At 43.3% G+C, this 18,134-nt stretch overlaps 1 protein-coding gene across 5 annotated transcripts in view; it reads right to left on the minus strand.

Moving 5' to 3' along the window:
• Positions 1-11,607: 11,607 nt before the first annotated feature.
• The window catches only part of Rab3-gef (Rab3 GDP-GTP exchange factor), a 74,794-nt gene continuing 68,267 nt past the window's right edge, over positions 11,608-18,134 (minus strand). For all 5 annotated transcript variants that reach the window (XM_077704032.1, XM_077704033.1, XM_077704030.1 and 2 more), the window contains 3 exons: positions 15,325-15,397; positions 14,025-14,071; positions 11,608-11,938 (listed from right to left, as the gene is read on the minus strand). In XM_077704032.1, the coding sequence (XP_077560158.1) occupies positions 11,861-11,938; positions 14,025-14,071; positions 15,325-15,397 (198 nt within the window). In that variant the 3' untranslated portion in view covers positions 11,608-11,860. The remainder of the gene's footprint in view (positions 11,939-14,024; positions 14,072-15,324; positions 15,398-18,134) is intronic.

Below are 18,134 nucleotides of genomic sequence, written 5' to 3' on the forward strand. Positions count from 1 at the left end.
ACAAAATATTAATGTGGTTATCAGCGAGCACAACCTAGAGCAGCAGCACCGTGAGCAATGACGCGTAAAAAAAAAACCTTGAAATAGGCTTCGGTAGCCTAAGCATAGAGGGCGCTGGCGTACGCAACGATGGAGACGTCAAAATAGTGGCCGCACTATTAAACCGTCTATGACCGCTAGTGGTTTGTGCAGCTTCGTTCTTCGCTTTTAATTGTTGTTAACCGTAGATTTCACCGCTTTTCTTTCATTTTAGCCTTCAAGAGTCAATATGAGTACTGAATTTTTTCAATTTAGGGTATGAGAGGCAAAATAAAACGTGCCTCGACCGGAATTTCGTTCTTCCTTTCGTGCCGTGACTTCGTTAAATCGAAAGCGCCGCACAAAATTACTTCGTAAAATCGAGACAAAAATACATGCATTTAGCAAAATTTTGTTAGAAAACTTGAAAAAATTCGTTATATCGCGAATTTCGTTAAATCGAGGTTCGTTATATCGAGGTTCAACTGTAGTAAGAAGGTAGTGCAGTTCACGCCTTGTGATACTCTGGTAGAAAAAAACTATATTGAAAGGCTGTTTCAGTGTTCTGTAAATTCAAAACCGACTAAAACGTGCACTTTTCGCCCGTGAGTTGCCAAAAATTTGATTTTTTAGGCTCCTAAGGGGACATAATGTCGTTTTTCTTCTCCAAATCAACTTTCTTCTGCTCCAAAATCGAGATTTCGCTGCTCCAAGAACTGCTCCTAAATCAGATTCAGCTGTCTCACCCCTGAAGTTACATCCATCCATCCATCCATTGGTACCCTCAGGACTGGGAGGTATTACAGAGAAGTGTGGTACTTGCACATGGAGAAAAAAAAAAATAGAAGTGCAGCAGTTGATATGCAGTTATTACAGTGGTGCGGCTCCTTCTCGTACAGTCTTGGCCAATAGCGTTTTGAAACAATTCATGATCTCGGGTAGTTGCTATTGATGGGGGAAGGTGATTCCATTCAATGCTCGTGCGTGGTAGGAATGATGTGTTGCAGCCATTTGTTCTGCGTAATGGAACTCCGACCTTGTGACGATGATCTAGACGAGGTGAAATATAATCTGGTAGTGATATAAGTTCTTTATGATATTGGGAATGGTGATATATTTTGTGGAAAAGACACAATCGAAGAATCTGACGGCGAGACGCTAAAGCTGGGAGATTCAAGCTAGATTTCATTGCTGATATGCTGGCGGTGCGGTTATAGTTAGAAAGAATAAAGCGGATAAAATTATTTTGAACCATTTCGACTGAGTGTATTAGATTAGCATATACAGGATCCCAAACCAAGGCAGCATATTCTAATTTAGGGCGAATCAGTGTTTTGTAGAGGGGGAGTTTTAAGGAAGAAGGAGCTTTAGCAAAGTTGCGACGTAGGTACCCAAGCATTCTGTTTGCTTTAGCAATTATGTGTTCAGTGTGGATTGCCCAATTTAAATTGCTGGTTATGTGTAAGCCTTGATATTTATAGCTAGAAACTGTATCCAATGCAAGATTATTGAGATAGTAGGTAGGAGGTGGATTAGTTGTTCTAGACACTCTCATAACTTTGCACTTGTTGACGTTGAGTTGCATTAACCATTTTTGACACCAAATTGAGACAGCAGTAAGGTCAGTTTGAAGAGCATCGGAGGTTAATTCATGGAAGATTACACAGTCATCAGCAAATAAGTGTACGTGAGAAGAAAGACATGCAGGTAAGTCGTTCACATAAATAAGAAAAAGAAGAGGACCAAGCACTGACCCTTGCGGTACTCCAGATTGAACAGCGGTGTGGCGGCTATTCACCCTGTTAGCTGCAACATAGTGAGAGATTGTTAAGAAAAAATTCAATACAAGTTAGTAATTTCCCGTCAAGGTTTAGTTGAAGTAATTTGTGCATTAATAAATTGTGGGAAACTTTGTCGAACGCATTAAAAAAAATCTAAAAATATGCAGTCGGCCTGGGAAGAGTGATCCAGTATAACGTTCAGTTTGTGTGAAAGATGCTATTAGGGTCTCGCAGGAGTATGTTTTTCGGAGACCAATTCAGTGATGCTACCGCTGCGCCAATTGCGCCAAACTGCGCCCAAGTGCTCTGGCTGCTACATCCTGCTACATTTCCTCTAAATTTGGCGATTCTGCGCCCAAGGGTGTACGCAGACTTTCAGAAACAGAACTACTTGAGGGTCCTTACTGAAAGTGACATCGCGGTGCACCTGTTTTCAGGACGCAATCCGAGCCAAGCCAAGGCAAACTGGCCCTTGTAGCGGTAACTGCAATGATGCGTTTTGCGGCTGGCACCTCATAGGCGTGAAATCTCTCCACCCCCCCCCCACCCGAGACTGTTAATTCCGAGCAGTGCGCTTCGCACCTATTGGATTTGCGACACCGGCTGCCGGCGTCGCGACCGTCCGGGTCTTTGGGCCGCGGATATGCGTCGTGATATTCGTGCCGTAGTAGTGATGTTCGGCAACAACCTCAGGCGTCGTGAAATTGCCGTACTCGCTCGCCAACGCGCCCTGACAGCGCACGCGTCTACCGGGTCCTGCGGAGTTGTGCTGGAAGAAAAGTATGCAAGAGATGAGGACGCAGGAGTTGCAGTTACAGTGGAATCTGGATGATATGATTCTGGGTGATACGAATTTCTGATGAGTCTTGGCGAAATTGCACTGTTCGAAATGGTGGAAATTTCGGCTCTTACGAACGGACCTGCGGTGCCAGGCGGATGATAAGAACGCGTCGGCAAGGTGCCCGACTGCCGAGCCAGCAAGCTACGGCGATGTACGGGCTCTCTGTCCTCTTTGCCGCTCTTCCTCCAGGAACGGCCAAGCTGTTTTCTGCTCGCGAAAACGCGTCGTGCACTCCACAGGCACGCTGACGCCGCCGCGAAACCACCCGCATGCTGCGCAGGGTGCGGCCGGCCGCAGTAACATGGCGGCAGTTTTGGTCACCAAGTGGTGCGGGACGCTCAAGAGACCGCTTCTAACCGCTCTTTAAAATGCCGCTCAAAGCACACACGAAGTTCCTTGTGCGGTAAATGAGCTAATAATATGAACGAAAACGGTGCTATAAAACATCATCCGCACCGCTAGTGAAAGTGCCCATGAAATATCTGTCGGGGTGCTAAGCCTAAACATCTCCGGCGGAGCTAGCCGGCTGTCTCGAGCGCTTCGTAACTGCCGCCATGAGGCGCATGCCTTCCCGTTGGCGCAAGTCGTCAGGCTCCTCCCACTACCACGCGCGTCGCACTTAATTTTCTGACCGCGGGCGCCGAATCGCCGACGCGGGCGTGAAAATCGCGCGCACAACGCCGTCGCGCATGAATCGAGTGCAAAAACGCCCCTGTAGTGGAGCTTGGGCACCGCGAGTGAGGAGATGAAAGTACAGAAAGGACCGCTCGGTGACATGGAGGTTAAAAAAAAGCAGAAAAACGTCACGGATTTCGTCACGTGAAAGTAAGAAAAGAAATATTCGAAAACTTGTTTTAGTACTTAATTTTTTGGTCTGTGTTCACACGAATTTCGGATGATACAAATATTTTTCGCGGTGCCGCGAGATTCGTATCATCGATATTTTACTGTAAATAGATGAGAATTAACAAAGTGCAGGGGGAGAAAATAGTGTGCAAGGGCAGGAAACGGTGACATAGTTCGGGCCGCGCGCCGGCGAGTGAGTACGGCAATTTCACGACGCCTGACTTTGTTTCAGAGCTTCACGAGTACGGCACGCATATGACAACGCCCGTCTTAGATTTCACAAAGAGTTCATAGAGGCATAGAATTTACATACGCGGAAATTGAAGGTGAAATGCGCGCATGTGGCCTCGCAGGGAATTAATATAGTCTCGGGGTAGGGGGGGGAGGACTAATGGCTACTAGCAGGTGATGAAGACAGACAGAAAAAGTATTTACAGGTGAAGAGAGAACAGACTATTTACAGGAGAAATAGAAACAAAAGTATTAACAGTGGAGCTGTTGTACACGCCGTAAGTTTGCCGTTGCAGGAAAAAGATACCAAGAAAATGCCGAGCTCTCGCGAGTGCGTGCCTCACGACGACCACTGAGTGCCTTCGGCACGCGCAGTGGCTTTAGTTAAAAAAAATAAGAAAGAAAACAGCGCTGTCGTAGAGCGCTACCGCCAATGTAAAAAAAACAAAACAAAACAGCGCTAATGCTAAAGTTGAAAAGACCCTGCTTGGGAGAGGTCACCGACCCTGCCACATAAGCCATTATGAATAATAGGAGACATGGATACGAGTGTGCCACTCCTTCACGAGAAGACTTGCAGATCCAGCCACCGCTGCCTCGAGAATTGATGAGGAAGAGCAGGGTGGAAGTCTACAATGCTGAGGATGACTTTGCATCTGCCACTTGCTGTGAAGACGACGATGACCTCTTTGATGCATATGACGACAACTACTAGCACTGCAACTATGCAAATAAAAAATGAGACTGAAAACTTAACTATGCGTTTGGCACTGCATGCTCACCTACAACAGCTTTGCATTCAAGTATGGCACATGAATGAAAGCTTCCCTAATTGTTTTTAGATGAAAAGTTAAAATGCATTCTGTTTCTTCTCATTACCTTGCTGGCTCACGCCTTTAAATAAATAGTGTATCCTAGTAAGGCAATAAAACCGTACAGTGTGCAGTTGCTGTCAGGGCAGCAGAATGCTCTGGGCAGCCAATTTGTGGCACATCGCCAACTGACCGGAGAATTTCTGCCACCGCTTTCGCATGCAAACGTGTTGCGCCGAATGCACGAGCTGACTTGTTTTGTCCGTTTGCTCCATCGTCTTCTTAGCTGTCCACTGCATCGCGCCCCGAATGGGAGAACAATGCGAGACAGTCCACAACGCACGACGAAGGCCGAAGAAAGGTGTCGCGGTACTCGCACCTCCCCATTCTAGCCACCTTAACGCAGGTCGCCACGAGGCTGGTGATGCCGTGACGCGCACACTCAGCGTGGTATGCGTGCATTGTAATCTCGCTGTTCTTTTACGGTGATGCGCAAGTGGTCAGGTGATACATGTGTTGGTGCTTTTCTTCTTACCTATGCACAACTGAGCGATTATAAGGTCATCTAGGCTGTTCATTATTGAATGGGGTAAATTTTTGTGGTGCTTCTTTCCAAGCTTAGTACATTTTGTGGCTTACGCAGCCGTTTTTTTTTTTTTTTTTTTTTTTATGGGCGCTTTTAAAAGAGGCGTACTTGTTTTACAGTGCACTTCTCGCCCATGTTGCGTTTCAGCGAGCGGTTAGAAGCGATTGCTGGAGTATACCCGTACTGCATGGATGGTCACCGAGGCTGCGTCAGTGCGCCTGTGGCTCGCGAGGCGCGTTTTTGCGTGCAGAAAACGCCCCACGCAGTTCACGCTTATGCCCACATAGACGGTTAAGCTCCGACATACAGAAACAGTGTACCAGCCGTGTATGCGCGCCACGCTTTCGTTTGCAGGAACCGCTTCACGCGGTTAACACTTCATTTTAACCGCGAATTTCAGTGTAACGAATTTAAGTTACGAGTTTTACCGACTTCGTTACATCGAGGTTCAACTGTAATTCGATCCATTGAACCCTAATATTTCACAATGCGAAACGTTGCACACATTTTTGCTTTTTAGTTTGCCGGGAGAACAGTGTCCGTGCCCCACACAGTGCCGCCCCTCTCCTTTTTACTCGCGCACACGCACACTAGTGAGGCCCTCGGAGTGATTGGGGACTGCAAATCGGGTGGTGCGGGAATACTTCACAAATGATGAGCTGGAGTTCTTAACGCAAAGTCACACAAAACATAATCAGGGTTGTATGCGATAGCGAGGAAACTCTTGTCATGAAACACTTCAAGAGAAAGTCGATCCGGGAGGAAGAATTCAGCATTTACAAGCAAAACTATCTTTGCTACAGCACTGGGCTAACCAAGTTTATTATCTTACTCTTTGAAACCTGAATGAGTTACAGCAAGAAATGTGCTCCTGCACCTGCTATTCCTACTAGCACAGTTATGATGTACACACAGAAAATATGAGGAGCTCAAGTGAACTGTGCATTCATTTTCAGCACACCATCAAATCAATGCTTTTGGGTGGAATGAGGCAAGTGGAAAAAAGTCATGGAAAAGGTCTTCCATGCTTGAAAACTGAATATTCAGCTGAAGAAGGTAGGGGTTGGGGGAGAGGACAGACATAGGGTTGGGGTTATCACGTGGGAGCAGGCAACCTTTTGACGCTTCTTGACCCTCTAGCATTTTTTAGAAGACTCTGGATTGCATTTGCAGACAATGCATGCAACGTAGTTGGAGGAATCTTTAAACACCTAGCTACATTTTAGAACCTGAGGGAGACCTCAAGAATTGCAATTCATACGGCCAGAAACATAGCAACCATGTTGTCTAAGAGAGGGCACACACTTCCCATATGCGGTGCGAAATGAAGTGTCTAACTGTATACCGTGGCAGAAAAAAACGGAATAGTGATGACCACCAACACATGCGTTCCCTAGCTGGCATTCAGTCCTGACACGTGGCACAAAGAAACAAACAAGCTAAAATTAAGTGATCAGCGGCAGGTGCATGCGATCTACACGCAGAACGACCTGTGAGTACCCTAAACTCCAAATGCCCATGCATATGGCAAGCAACTTTCGCAAGACAGCGAATTCTGTGCTGCAGAATAATATTCCGATAGGGTGATGATTGTCTATGGCGTCAAAGGATGAATTGTAAACTGCCATTTTTCTACTGTATTCCGAGCTGTGATGAAAATCTGAGCTGTGATCTTTTGCCTTTGGTACAAAAAAAAAGAATATATTCAAATCTCAAGGACGCAGGTGTCACTGTTTCCTGTCTAAGCACCCCGCGAAGAGCATGGTTGACGGAGATCCGGACTTCCACTGTACATACTTTAGTTACAGTGAACTAGATGTATTCTAGTTCACTATACTTTAGTATCAATATAATGGAATGTGTTTCTATTTCTAATAAAAGTGAATTCTACGGCCAACAAATGGGGAAAGTTTCACACACACAAAAATGAAAGAGCACCTTTTTAAATATGTTATGGGACCTGAGAGTTCTGTCATCTTTTAGCCAATCTGTACAATTCAAATTCGTTAAAGATTGGTAGCTTATGATACCAATGAGGACATTGAAAAGGCAATTTCTCTGTTTCATTCTTGCTGGTTCTATTCGTGGAGTATACGAAACATATATAATTGATACAACTCTGAGGGACGCCGCTATCACTACAGTTCGTCGTGGAGAGCCGGGCTCATAGGGCTCCTCTCTTGCGCTGTACGCGCTCCAGGAACAAAATAATGCAACATGTTTTTGGTGGTAGTGAAACATGTAAAGTTGCCTACGTATGGGGAGAATTTCATAAAAATCAAAGATGTGCTTTTTTATATTGGCGCCTGAAGCCGGTGTTTTCACTTTTTTGTTCAAAGTAACTGGGACGAGACTTGCATCCCTAAACTATATCATTTGATACGGCCCTGTGCACACTTCGCGGCTGGTCGCATTTGCAACGCTTTCGAGCAGGCACCTCGGCACTACAGAAAATAGTTGAATATTCGCCAGTCAGAGGTCTCTACAAGCCGATGTGATAACCTGGACTGACTCCAGTCATAAACGTTCTTGAGCACCTGTCTCTTCACAAAATGTACGAACATTATCTTCACAGAACCATAAACTTTAAAATGCTCTCCACCAATTCAAGTGATTAAACCTTGAACTGCAATATCTTCTCTCCCACCGTGTCTCTCTCCTTCCCCACCAGCATTCATGCCCCATCAGACAATAAAGCTATTCCTCCTCCTTCTTCAAACTTGCACGCCCGTTGCATCTTAATATTCCGTGTGTTTCTTTAGAAATGTAGGGAGCACACGTGAGTAAAATGAGGAGGTCGTAGCTTAAGTACTTCTTGTAATATAGGCACAAAGTTAGAAAAAAATGCACCCCTCCGTCTAACGACAACGATGGTTGAACGCAAAGCCCTCTCGTGATAGACTCTTTGATTGGCCAATCCAACACTGCAAGTATATGCTACTTTGAAGGTATGCACTGCTTTTCTGAATACCCACAGCAACTCTCAGGTGTGCACTCCGTAGGCCTAACGCTTTGGTTGGGGTGTACGGCGCGAATCAGCACCTACTGCTTGGCGTTCGCTTCGACCATGTCGAAATGTAGCAATTGCATAGACGCCGGTTTCATAACGCGAAACTCAGATTCGATTGCGGCCACTTCACCCACGATCATTCATCACCATCGTCAGAGAAAGTTGACTTTTCTGCAGGGCGTATTGGCGTACAACGGCATCAGCGGGGACACAAAGCTTCACTTTAAAATTGGACTTTGAGCCGAATTAGGCGTTTTATCGCCAAAAATTTATGTTCGTGTCAACGACGATCCTTTTTTAAAGAAGTTTGCACCAAGCCTAAATTGAGCATAAATTTTCAAATTGCCCCTCATGAATATTTTCAAAGATTGACGTCGCTAAAGTTGACTGAGGCGCACAAGGCAGGTAGCGATCGAAGGGGTCCAGAGTTCCAATTTTTTTACATTAAGACAAAATTTTCTCCAGAGAAAATATTGGTGAGTCTGAACACTAAAATAATCAGGGAATGATATAAATTTCAAGCCAGTTGAAAAGGTCGTCCAGCCACCCCTTGTTCAACTTATCTGAAATCACCCGGGGACCGAATTAACGGGGTTTACTGTATACTTGTTTTTAAAACCCTTTAATGAATATAAAATATGCATTAGGCAAATATTTATTAACATCAGTGCAAGATGTCAATCTCGCGCTAGAAGCAATACGTGCACAAAGAAAAACATTTTATAGCATTTAGGTGGTCGAGAGGAAGCGCCACAACATTTCCAAATGCCAAAGGCCCCAAAAATATCCAGGTTTGTGCTACCCACTAATTCACCTTAACCGGCCTGCTAATTCGTCTAATCCGAATTACTGAACACCAACCCCACTAGTTCACATTAGCTCACTCAAGCAACTCAAAAATCGACCGCAGATACCCGCCAATCCGCATTAATCGTCTTTAATGTATGCGCCCCTTAATTTTACAGTTGAGCAAATTCAGGGTGATAGAAAATGCTGTCGCATCTACTTTAAAAAGTGGAATTGAGAAGGCCACAAAGTTTTTTTTTTTTAATTGTCGAACTCTCCTGGAGCAGTAGACAGATGTCCTAGTACAAGTGCGGGTGACGTAAAGAACTGCGAGTGTTTGTCTCGCTGCTGTTTGAATCTAACTGCCTATTAAAACCAGTGATGATGTAAATGAAGGCCCTCGCAAGAGAGAAGGGATGCATTAAAATTACCGACACATTGGAAACTTTACACAATATTAAACACCATGTACATAGGAGCCATGAAGAATAAGCCATGACATGTTGACTCAGAATACACGGTCAAACTTAACTTATTCTAAATGCAAAAGAAAACTGGGGGAGATGGGCAGTATCTAACGCAAACTGATAGTATAAACGGACAACTTTACATTAAACTCAGGATAATAATAAGAGAACCTGATGGGTTGTGGAGCAACAGACTATGCATAATATTTGGTGTGCTGTCGGGCGAGTGGTAAAAATATTTTCAGACGCAAGGTAGAGCACCATAATCAAGAAATAGAAATTACAGTTTTGAAGCCCCAGAACCTGTTTGGAGCGGTCCTTCAATTCGTTCCGGTTCGGGTTCAGTTCCAAAATGGCGGAAAAAATGCGGGTTCAGTTCGGTTCCCGTTCGACACCCTGCCCTCCAGTCATTTAAAAGCAGGCCCTTGCTAAGCTTGCTAGCGGCTGGTATTACCAGCACCATAGAGCAAGTAAATTCTCGGTAGCTCGCTCATGCCAGTATAACGACAAAATGTTTCTTTTCGGTTCAACTGTAATGTTTCACTTCAGCAAACATACACTTTGACATGTGCCGAGCTTTCTTGCACACCTTTGGCGTCGTGCAGAAAAGCCTGCCCAAAGATGCAGCGATGCAGTGAAGCTTGAAAGTTTGCATGCCGTGCAGCAGATGAAGCTTTTATTGCAGTATTACGTATAGTTAAAAGTTAAAACTGGATGTAACGAAAAACTGCCCGAGTTGCCCCTCCTGCTTTCGCATGAGTGTAGGCACGACACGGCACTCCAAAGCAAGGTCACTTACCCCCGTAACTTAAGTAAGTAATAACAAGTGTAACTTAAGTATCACTTTTCTCTTTTGACGCTTTTTGGTGCCTTAACGCATTACAAGAACCAAACTTATGCTGAAAGTGTGCCTTTTTTTGCGAAATTAGTGCTCTTTACCACACTCACGATTGTCGAAGGGATGCTAGCTGGGATACTATACCAGGTGGCGACGTTCTTCTTTCTCGCCAGCAGACATGGCATTTGAAATTGTGCACTTTTCTTGAAAAGACAACTTTTCGTTTCCTAGCAGCAGCACTCATCACCGACGAAGTGATACCACAGATAGAAGAGGAGACGCACGACTATGCGCCGACAGGACGGCCTAGCACCGTAAGAGTTGTCTGGAGCCGAAACCGCATTCGCACGTGGAAACGCACAGTAGTTGGCAGTGTAGGAGAAAAAAAAAAAAAAAAAAAAACAAGACGTGAGGGGTAGTTACTCTTGCTCTCTGGTGTGGTCCTAGCCCCTCCACTCATCATAATCATTATGACGAATTTCGTGTTCAGGCGATTCCAGACGTTCTCATTGCTGCTACTCCTTACGGTAGTGCTAGTATTCGCTGCATTAGTTAATTTCTCCGGGCAAGTTTTGAGTTGAAGTGCAAAAAACGACTGATCAGCTTGCCGACTCCATTACATCGACATCAACCGTTGCGACGTTTCGTCACATAGAGGCCGCAAACATATGGGCTTCAATGGGGCTGGCAATGGGGGACTGAAAAACTATCCAGGTTTAACTGTACGTAAATTCAAAATATATGAAAACTTTGAATACTTTGAACAGGAAAATGGCACTGCGAATCCACCAGCAAGCACTACCCATGAAGCAGTCAATGTTTCAATTATTTATGTGCTCCTAATGTGTACCACTTACCACATAACAAGCTCCAGTGAACAGGCTGGTTGTGTACTGTGTATACCTCGACAATAAATACAGCAAAGCCTCATTACAAGAGACACTCAAGGGACCCTGGAGTGTATACCTCGACAATAAATGCAGCAAAGCCTCATTACAAGAGACACTCAAGGGACCCTGGAAACGTGTCTCTTGTAACCAATGTCTCTTGTATGCAATGTTGCCAATACAGCGAACATAGGAAAACCAACCAAAGTGTTTTCATTTAAATGCCTCTTGTAACCAAGTGTCTCTTGTAACAAGGTTTTATTGTATATACCATGACTAAGAACAATTAGGATAAACAATCAGAACTAGCCTCACGCATTGACAGGCACGTTACTACGTTCGTGCCACATCACACTTTAAAGTGCAAGGAAATTTTTGGCAATACTTTTGAGGCACCACCATTTAGCGAGTGCAATTTAGTTTATCCTAAGACACTACCAGAAACAATGTGTACAGTCATAGTGACATCAGCTGCAAACAGAGAGAGAGAGAGAGAGAGACCAGTTTGAGTAACATCGATGTGCTTTTACTTTTTCATTTTTCAAGTACAATGGCGTTAGGAGCTAGTGCCTGCTCCAGACATTGCAACATTCATAATCTGGCAAGCTTGAAACTATTATATGACACATCTGTAGCTCGCGACAATGTCCTTTTGCTAAGTATGTATATATTTATTTATTTATTTATTTATTTATATATATATATAAACGCCTCGCTGTCGGCGACGCAAACTCTGCTTCTTGCAACTTCGTAGAGTTCACGGATGACTGGGCCGGGGGTCACCAGAAACAACGTATGAAAAAACACACAGAACTGCATAGCATATATCATTTGCCTGCAATGAGAGAAAGGAAAGCAAAAAATGTGAATGAGACATTTGAAAATGTAAAAATGCAGCAGCAACTTGCCAGAAGGGGTTAATGCCCCGAGATGAGAGAAATCTTCAGAGAGTGACAACACGGACAACAAAGCGAATTATCTTTGCGACACCGACCGCCTTGGTCAAACTCATACTTTTCATACAAAGTCAGCCTTTCCTTTGAGCCCACAACAGGGAGATGACTTCTTCCAAGTTGAAGAGTGCTTCATGGAATTTCGACAAACAGTCAAACTAGCACAACATTTTTCCTTGGCAGTCTTTTTTTTTTTTTGAAACGCGAAGTGAGAGACAAGGTGCTGGCACGGTATTATATAGTCAAACTTTAGTTTTTCATGCTGCGTCTTCTTTAAAGCTTTAAAAAGCACTGTTGGGCGGCAGTTATTCCTAGTCCGCTAAAGTAATAAATTCTTCAATCAACAAGGCACTGTTGTGTGTTAATTAGAAATGAGTGACTGATCAACAAACTTTTAGTTGACCTATTATTGCTGTAACTACAATTAATCTTTGTAAACATGTTTTAAAGACTGAAAATTTGCTAAAAAAAAATCAATTTTCTGCATAAATTTTCTTTGCAGTCTAGGGGTCACAAAGAATGTACCTGTCAAATCTTATAGCCGTACCATAAGTATTTACAAAGCTGTCACCCTTTGAAGTCGTCTAAATGACCATTTTTGCCTATGTTTCCAAACTTGGTGCCTTGTGTTTTCAGAACTAATTTTTTTTTTTTCCCACGAGGTCAACTGTCGGGTACAATACACTTGGATGTACTGGACAGATTTGCATCTTTTTGCTGCATTTGTAAGCTTATGAACAGAACAGTGCAATATAGCCACAAAAAATTTAAATTTATTCTGCTAGTACAAGATTTTACGCTGTATATTTTACGAAAACACTGATAATTCATGAGCTTACATTTAATTGATTTACAGTGTTTGCAGAAACAATGTTAAAATTAGTTCTGTGGCATAGTTGCACTCCCTCGTCCTTTTATAGCACAAACGGATCAAAAGTATTCAGAGTGTTTTATAGGCAGATAATGAGAAAGTTGCCAGAAACACACCGGCATATGTAGCATGTGGCAAACTCTGATTTTACACCACATGGACGAAAACTGAGTGCATATTTGTGCTCAGGATGCTAAAATACACTTAAACGTGCAAATCTCAAGCACATAGGTTAAAAAATAGGAAGGATATTCTCAAGACCAGTGTACCCCCCCTTAGTTGGTTGAAGCTACGTGAGCAAAATAATCCAGGAATGCCAATTTCAAATTCTGCAGATTTGTTCATAGGATACACTCGGGTACAAGTGACCCGCAGTACGCTGCAATGAGAAATGATGGAACTATGGTTCGAGATTATATGAATGCAAAACCACAAACTACTAGCAAAAAAAAAAAGATGAGAAAAAATCATAAAGTCCCTTTCTTGAGAGAAGGTGGTTAAAAGACGAAGCTTCTTCCATGCAGCCTGAGCCAAAGTCAGTCCAAAATCCAAACTGCTTCGACAGCGTCGGAATGGCGCAATCGGATAGAAGTCGGCTCCATAATGCGAGAGACTCGAGTTCGATTCCGATGGACACATGGGTATCCATAAATGTCCCTGTCCTGGCAGCATATAATACCAGCTTAAGTAACCAACAATTATTCAGACCCCTTGTAGTAATGACAGTGACTGCTGGGCTCCCCTGTCAAGTTTTACCAATGGTGAAAACGGCACTAAACATCCCAGTCGCATCGGTGCCATGATCCAATTAAAGCCTTTACGGAAAAGGCACTTTTTATAGAAACATAATGCTACCTGAAAATGCAAAAAAAAAAAAAAAAAAACCTTTTGCCTATGGAGCTAAGCAAACTCTACAAAGACTACAATGACTTCGTGGCAATAAATACACTTTTTTACTTTTTTTTTCAACAATTCAACAAAACCATTAAAAAGTTTATCAATTAAAGCCTGACAATGAAACGGGTTAAAATTTCTAATCAGCACTTAGCCTAGTAGCAAATTGTTGTATGAGGGCTGTTTACCAAAAACCCACTCACCATTTTAGACTCATACTTCCTTTCTATAATACGATGAGTCTTGGGGTCTGTCACAAAGAAAGAGGGGAAAAAAAAAGTCAACAACCCAACTCCAAATGCAAACAACTGTGAAGTTTCAACCCAAGTTGAACAATGGGTGCACGACACTGCAAACACGCCACATTGAGATTATTTCATGGAATTATTTACTGCATTAACACAAATGCAACATACAGATGGTGAAGAGGTGAGCTTCTGCCTCTGGGCATTTGTATTTGTACATCAGCTAAAATACAAGAGCTAAATTCTGTGAAGTAAAGGCCCAGCCACGTGCACGCGTAAAACCGACGTACTTGCGCAATGACATAAATCGGCGTAAGCGCGTAAGAAACCGGCGTTCTCCGGCGTACGCCGAATGCATTGCTACGCGCTTGTTACACCCAAGTCAGAGCCCGCCAGACATCGACGCAAACTTTTGGGCACACGGTGTTGACGTAGACGGTGATGTTATCTGGCATAACAAGACAGCAAATTAATAAATTAGCTAACTTTGCTATTAATTATGCGATAAAACGAAGTAATTTGTAAACTCGACCAAACACGTGAAGCAACGAGCAACTATGGGAGCAAGGGAGTCAAAGGGCGCCAAATGCAGCGGAGGGTTTTGTGCCTGCCAAGTATGCATACTAATCCTTTATGTTTTTAATGTCCCAAGAGCTGCTTTAGTTGTTTCTGTATTAAATATACGTACTTTTGTGAGAATAGGCATTATTTGTTTTATTTGAGTTAAAATGTAGTTGAACTGGTCGCCACAAAGCTGAGTCCGGGGTAGTCGAGCCACACTGCACGGCGCATTTGTTTACGAGCGCGTTGCGGCGATGTGCGGTTACTCGCCCTCCCCAACGTCGTCAGTGGGCACAAAAGCAGCGGCGTATGTTGCCGCAGGCATACGTCGTTGCGCGAGTACGTCGATTTTACACGTGTTGGGCCTTAAGCACCAATGAGGCAACTCAAAGGGTCCAGGTTATCATAATTACTAGTAGTGTTTCAGTGTTGATTTTTTTGTCCTTTATCATCGTTTTAGGCAGTCTACATATGTAGTAGGAAGGGTCCAAACACATTGGAGCCTCCTTGATTTGATGCCAATGGCTGTTCATAAACACAGGTTTATATGAAATTTCCTTAGTGTGTAAATACGATTGTTTTTAGGTGCGCATCATTAGATAAGAAGCACTTTTTCTGTCAAGTTCACTGGAAAAAAAAAAAGAAAAAGAAAGTGGACTCCACACCTCAAACTGGCCCAACATAGCAGTCTACTTACTGTATTCCTCAAGTACAAAGATGATATCCTTTTGTGTGTAGCATCTCTTGATGTTTTCTATCCTTACAAAGAACTAGAAAAACAAACAGTTTGGCAAATGTCAACAACACAGATGAATTTCAGTTGCACTAAAAGAAGAGAGAGAGAGAGAAAAGAAACAACACTCTCGTGATTGAAGCGCTACAGCTAGTCTATAAAAAAAAAGTGCATGCAAGTAAGCTATACAACATGTAATTTAGGACAGCTGCCAAAAGAGCTCACTATACGGCACTCACGAATGCAGTGAACACAATCTATGCGAGCTGACAGTAAGAGCCAAAATAAAGTCCTCACTAAAATATCTCGACAAAGCTGATAACTGTTAGCGAGTGTCGCAGTGTCTTTTTGTTCACATTTAGGGCATTCACATGTACATATTGATTTCACCAAAAAAAGACAGGTTTTGTTCGCTACAAAAATACACAAAATAGCGACACACTTTCACTTCCCTGTCCTATAAATAAGTTCAGTTAGAACGCTCACTCGTCTTTTTGAGCACGAATCAACGTAACAAAGTGAGCCATCTAGCCAGCCTGCTCTGCTAGCAAAACTAAAATGTGTGTGTGGAGTTACAGCCCTCACAGGGGACCAGGACCTAGACAGATAACGCAGCAAAAGCAGTACAGTTGAAAAACCACGAAATACGGCAAAACCTCATGGAGCTAAAAGGAAGTTGCGACGCCTTCGGAGAATGAAGGGTTCGTCGAACAAGTCAAGCTTTGGCATAAAGTGCAACCATGTTGTCTAGAGGCTCTGGCCATGTTGTCTAGAGGCTCTGGTCTTTCTCACTCGCAATAATCTTTGCTGTGATCATTCAGAATAGTCTGATGCAATAGGTGGTAAAGTACGTATTGCCATTCAAGACGGACTTCTATCGCAGCAGCAAACTTGGCAGCCAGAGCTTTCCCTTAGCTGCACAGTCAGGTGAAGGGCATAAGCCGTAATAGTTTTACACAATGAAGAACAAACAGTACACCTTGTTGGGTGTTTAGACTATGAAAGTGAATGATAGTTTCCTTCGCCGGGCTTATTTCACAGTGGCTGCCTGCAGTTCTGTTCTGGGTTACCAGAACATCTGCGCTAGGGGAATGCAGAGGAAGTTCACATCTAACGCTTAAAAAAAAAAAAAAAGACATTTTTGCAGTTTATCAACGAACCACTATGACCAGAAACTTACACTGTGGTTTTATGCCAGCCTTTCAAATTGTAACGATAACCTTTAGTATTATGTCGATTCTAAACACTTTTTCATTCTGTCGAACCCCTGTTGCTTGCAACTGGGATGGCGCTTGAAATCAAGATGTACTTACAATCGAGTAAATACGGTATTTCACGATGATTATAGACTCTTCAGTGGCCCTTTAAACAGTCACTGCTGACTGGAAAATCAACAACCTTCCAAGAGCTTTTGGCTTACGTTAACACCAATTGCAAAGGTTTTCTAGGTGAGAGATCGCGTTGATGCGTATATATTAGTTCGATACAGTAAAATCATATGCTGTTTGTATGCCGTTAAACACACATTGCAGTACTGCCACATTGGGAAATTTAAATGTTGCACTATTACTGGATCCTTAGTTTGCCAACATGTATGTTGAAAGCTAAAGGTAAGCTTAAAGAGCCCTGAAATATCTGGCTAAATTAGAACTGAACAATTTCATGCGATATCCAAAACAGTCACAATTCCCTTGGCCTCAAATTTCTCTTATGCGAGATTCCGCAGGATAAAGATCGCTATCACATATTTCCGAAATTTGTGAATCGCAAGTTTGTACCATTGCATTTCTCTAATGGATGTTCTGCCTCAAAAAATTTTTTTTTTTGTAACTTCGGAGTGTTAGGTTCTCTACCCGGTCAAATTGAATCCTTCAACAACAACATTCTTACTGCTCTTCAAGGCTCCTTTAAGAAGCTAGACAGAAATTTCTGTGCGCCCAATGATACGGTAAAATAACTTTCCCAGAACTGAAACTCCTGTCACGGACAAAAACCGTTTATCGTCATCTCCTCAGGTTGCAAAGCTAATTTCCAGCGCTTCGCACTCCTCCCAAGAACAGGCACTTCCATGTGGTTTTGCCGTAGACAACTGTACCAGCTTTTACGTGGAATACACACAAAAAAGACTACAAACAATAGGTCTCTAACGGCTCAAAATGCAGAAAACAAGAGTGGCAAAAACCAACAAACGCAAATGTGAGGAAGACAGCATCTACTACGACTAAGACACGCATCATCTCAGTGGTGGAAGGGTGGTGGCTGAGTTAGTCATGCCAGTGCAAAGTGGTGGATAGGTGGCAAGAGAGAGAGAGACAACCAGAGTGCCGCGCAGTGCACGCCTATGCGTGTGGTGTCGGAGTTGCGATGCCTGCGCTGTGGGATCCAACAGTAAGTTTGTATAAAAAACACAAAGAGGAGCTTTTTCAAACGAATAACCTTCTGACGATAGGTCTCGTCACTCGGAGTCCTCAATTCGAATCTACCTGGCAATTTAAACTGGCCCGTTCCAGGCCTTACTGCGACTACCAAAGGCCTGCAATGGCAGATTGTATAGACCGTGCAACAGGAGCAACTTTGAGCAGTCAGAGCTATTGAGGAACTGATTCAATGTAGACAGTGAGCGTACACATGACGTGTTAATCTAATCATAAGAATTGATAGTGATTTACTACATACAATATTTTGAAGTGCACGGCCTTTTATGGTGACTAATTAACGGTATTTCATGCAAACATCCAAACGGTACGGTTCGGATGTCCGCCACAATGCCCTAG

This window comes from Haemaphysalis longicornis, unplaced genomic scaffold, assembly GCF_048455015.1.
Source record: "Haemaphysalis longicornis isolate Haplotype H1 unplaced genomic scaffold, Haemaphysalis longicornis Haplotype H1 scaffold_3, whole genome shotgun sequence".
NCBI classification, from domain to species: domain Eukaryota; kingdom Metazoa; phylum Arthropoda; class Arachnida; order Ixodida; family Ixodidae; genus Haemaphysalis; species Haemaphysalis longicornis.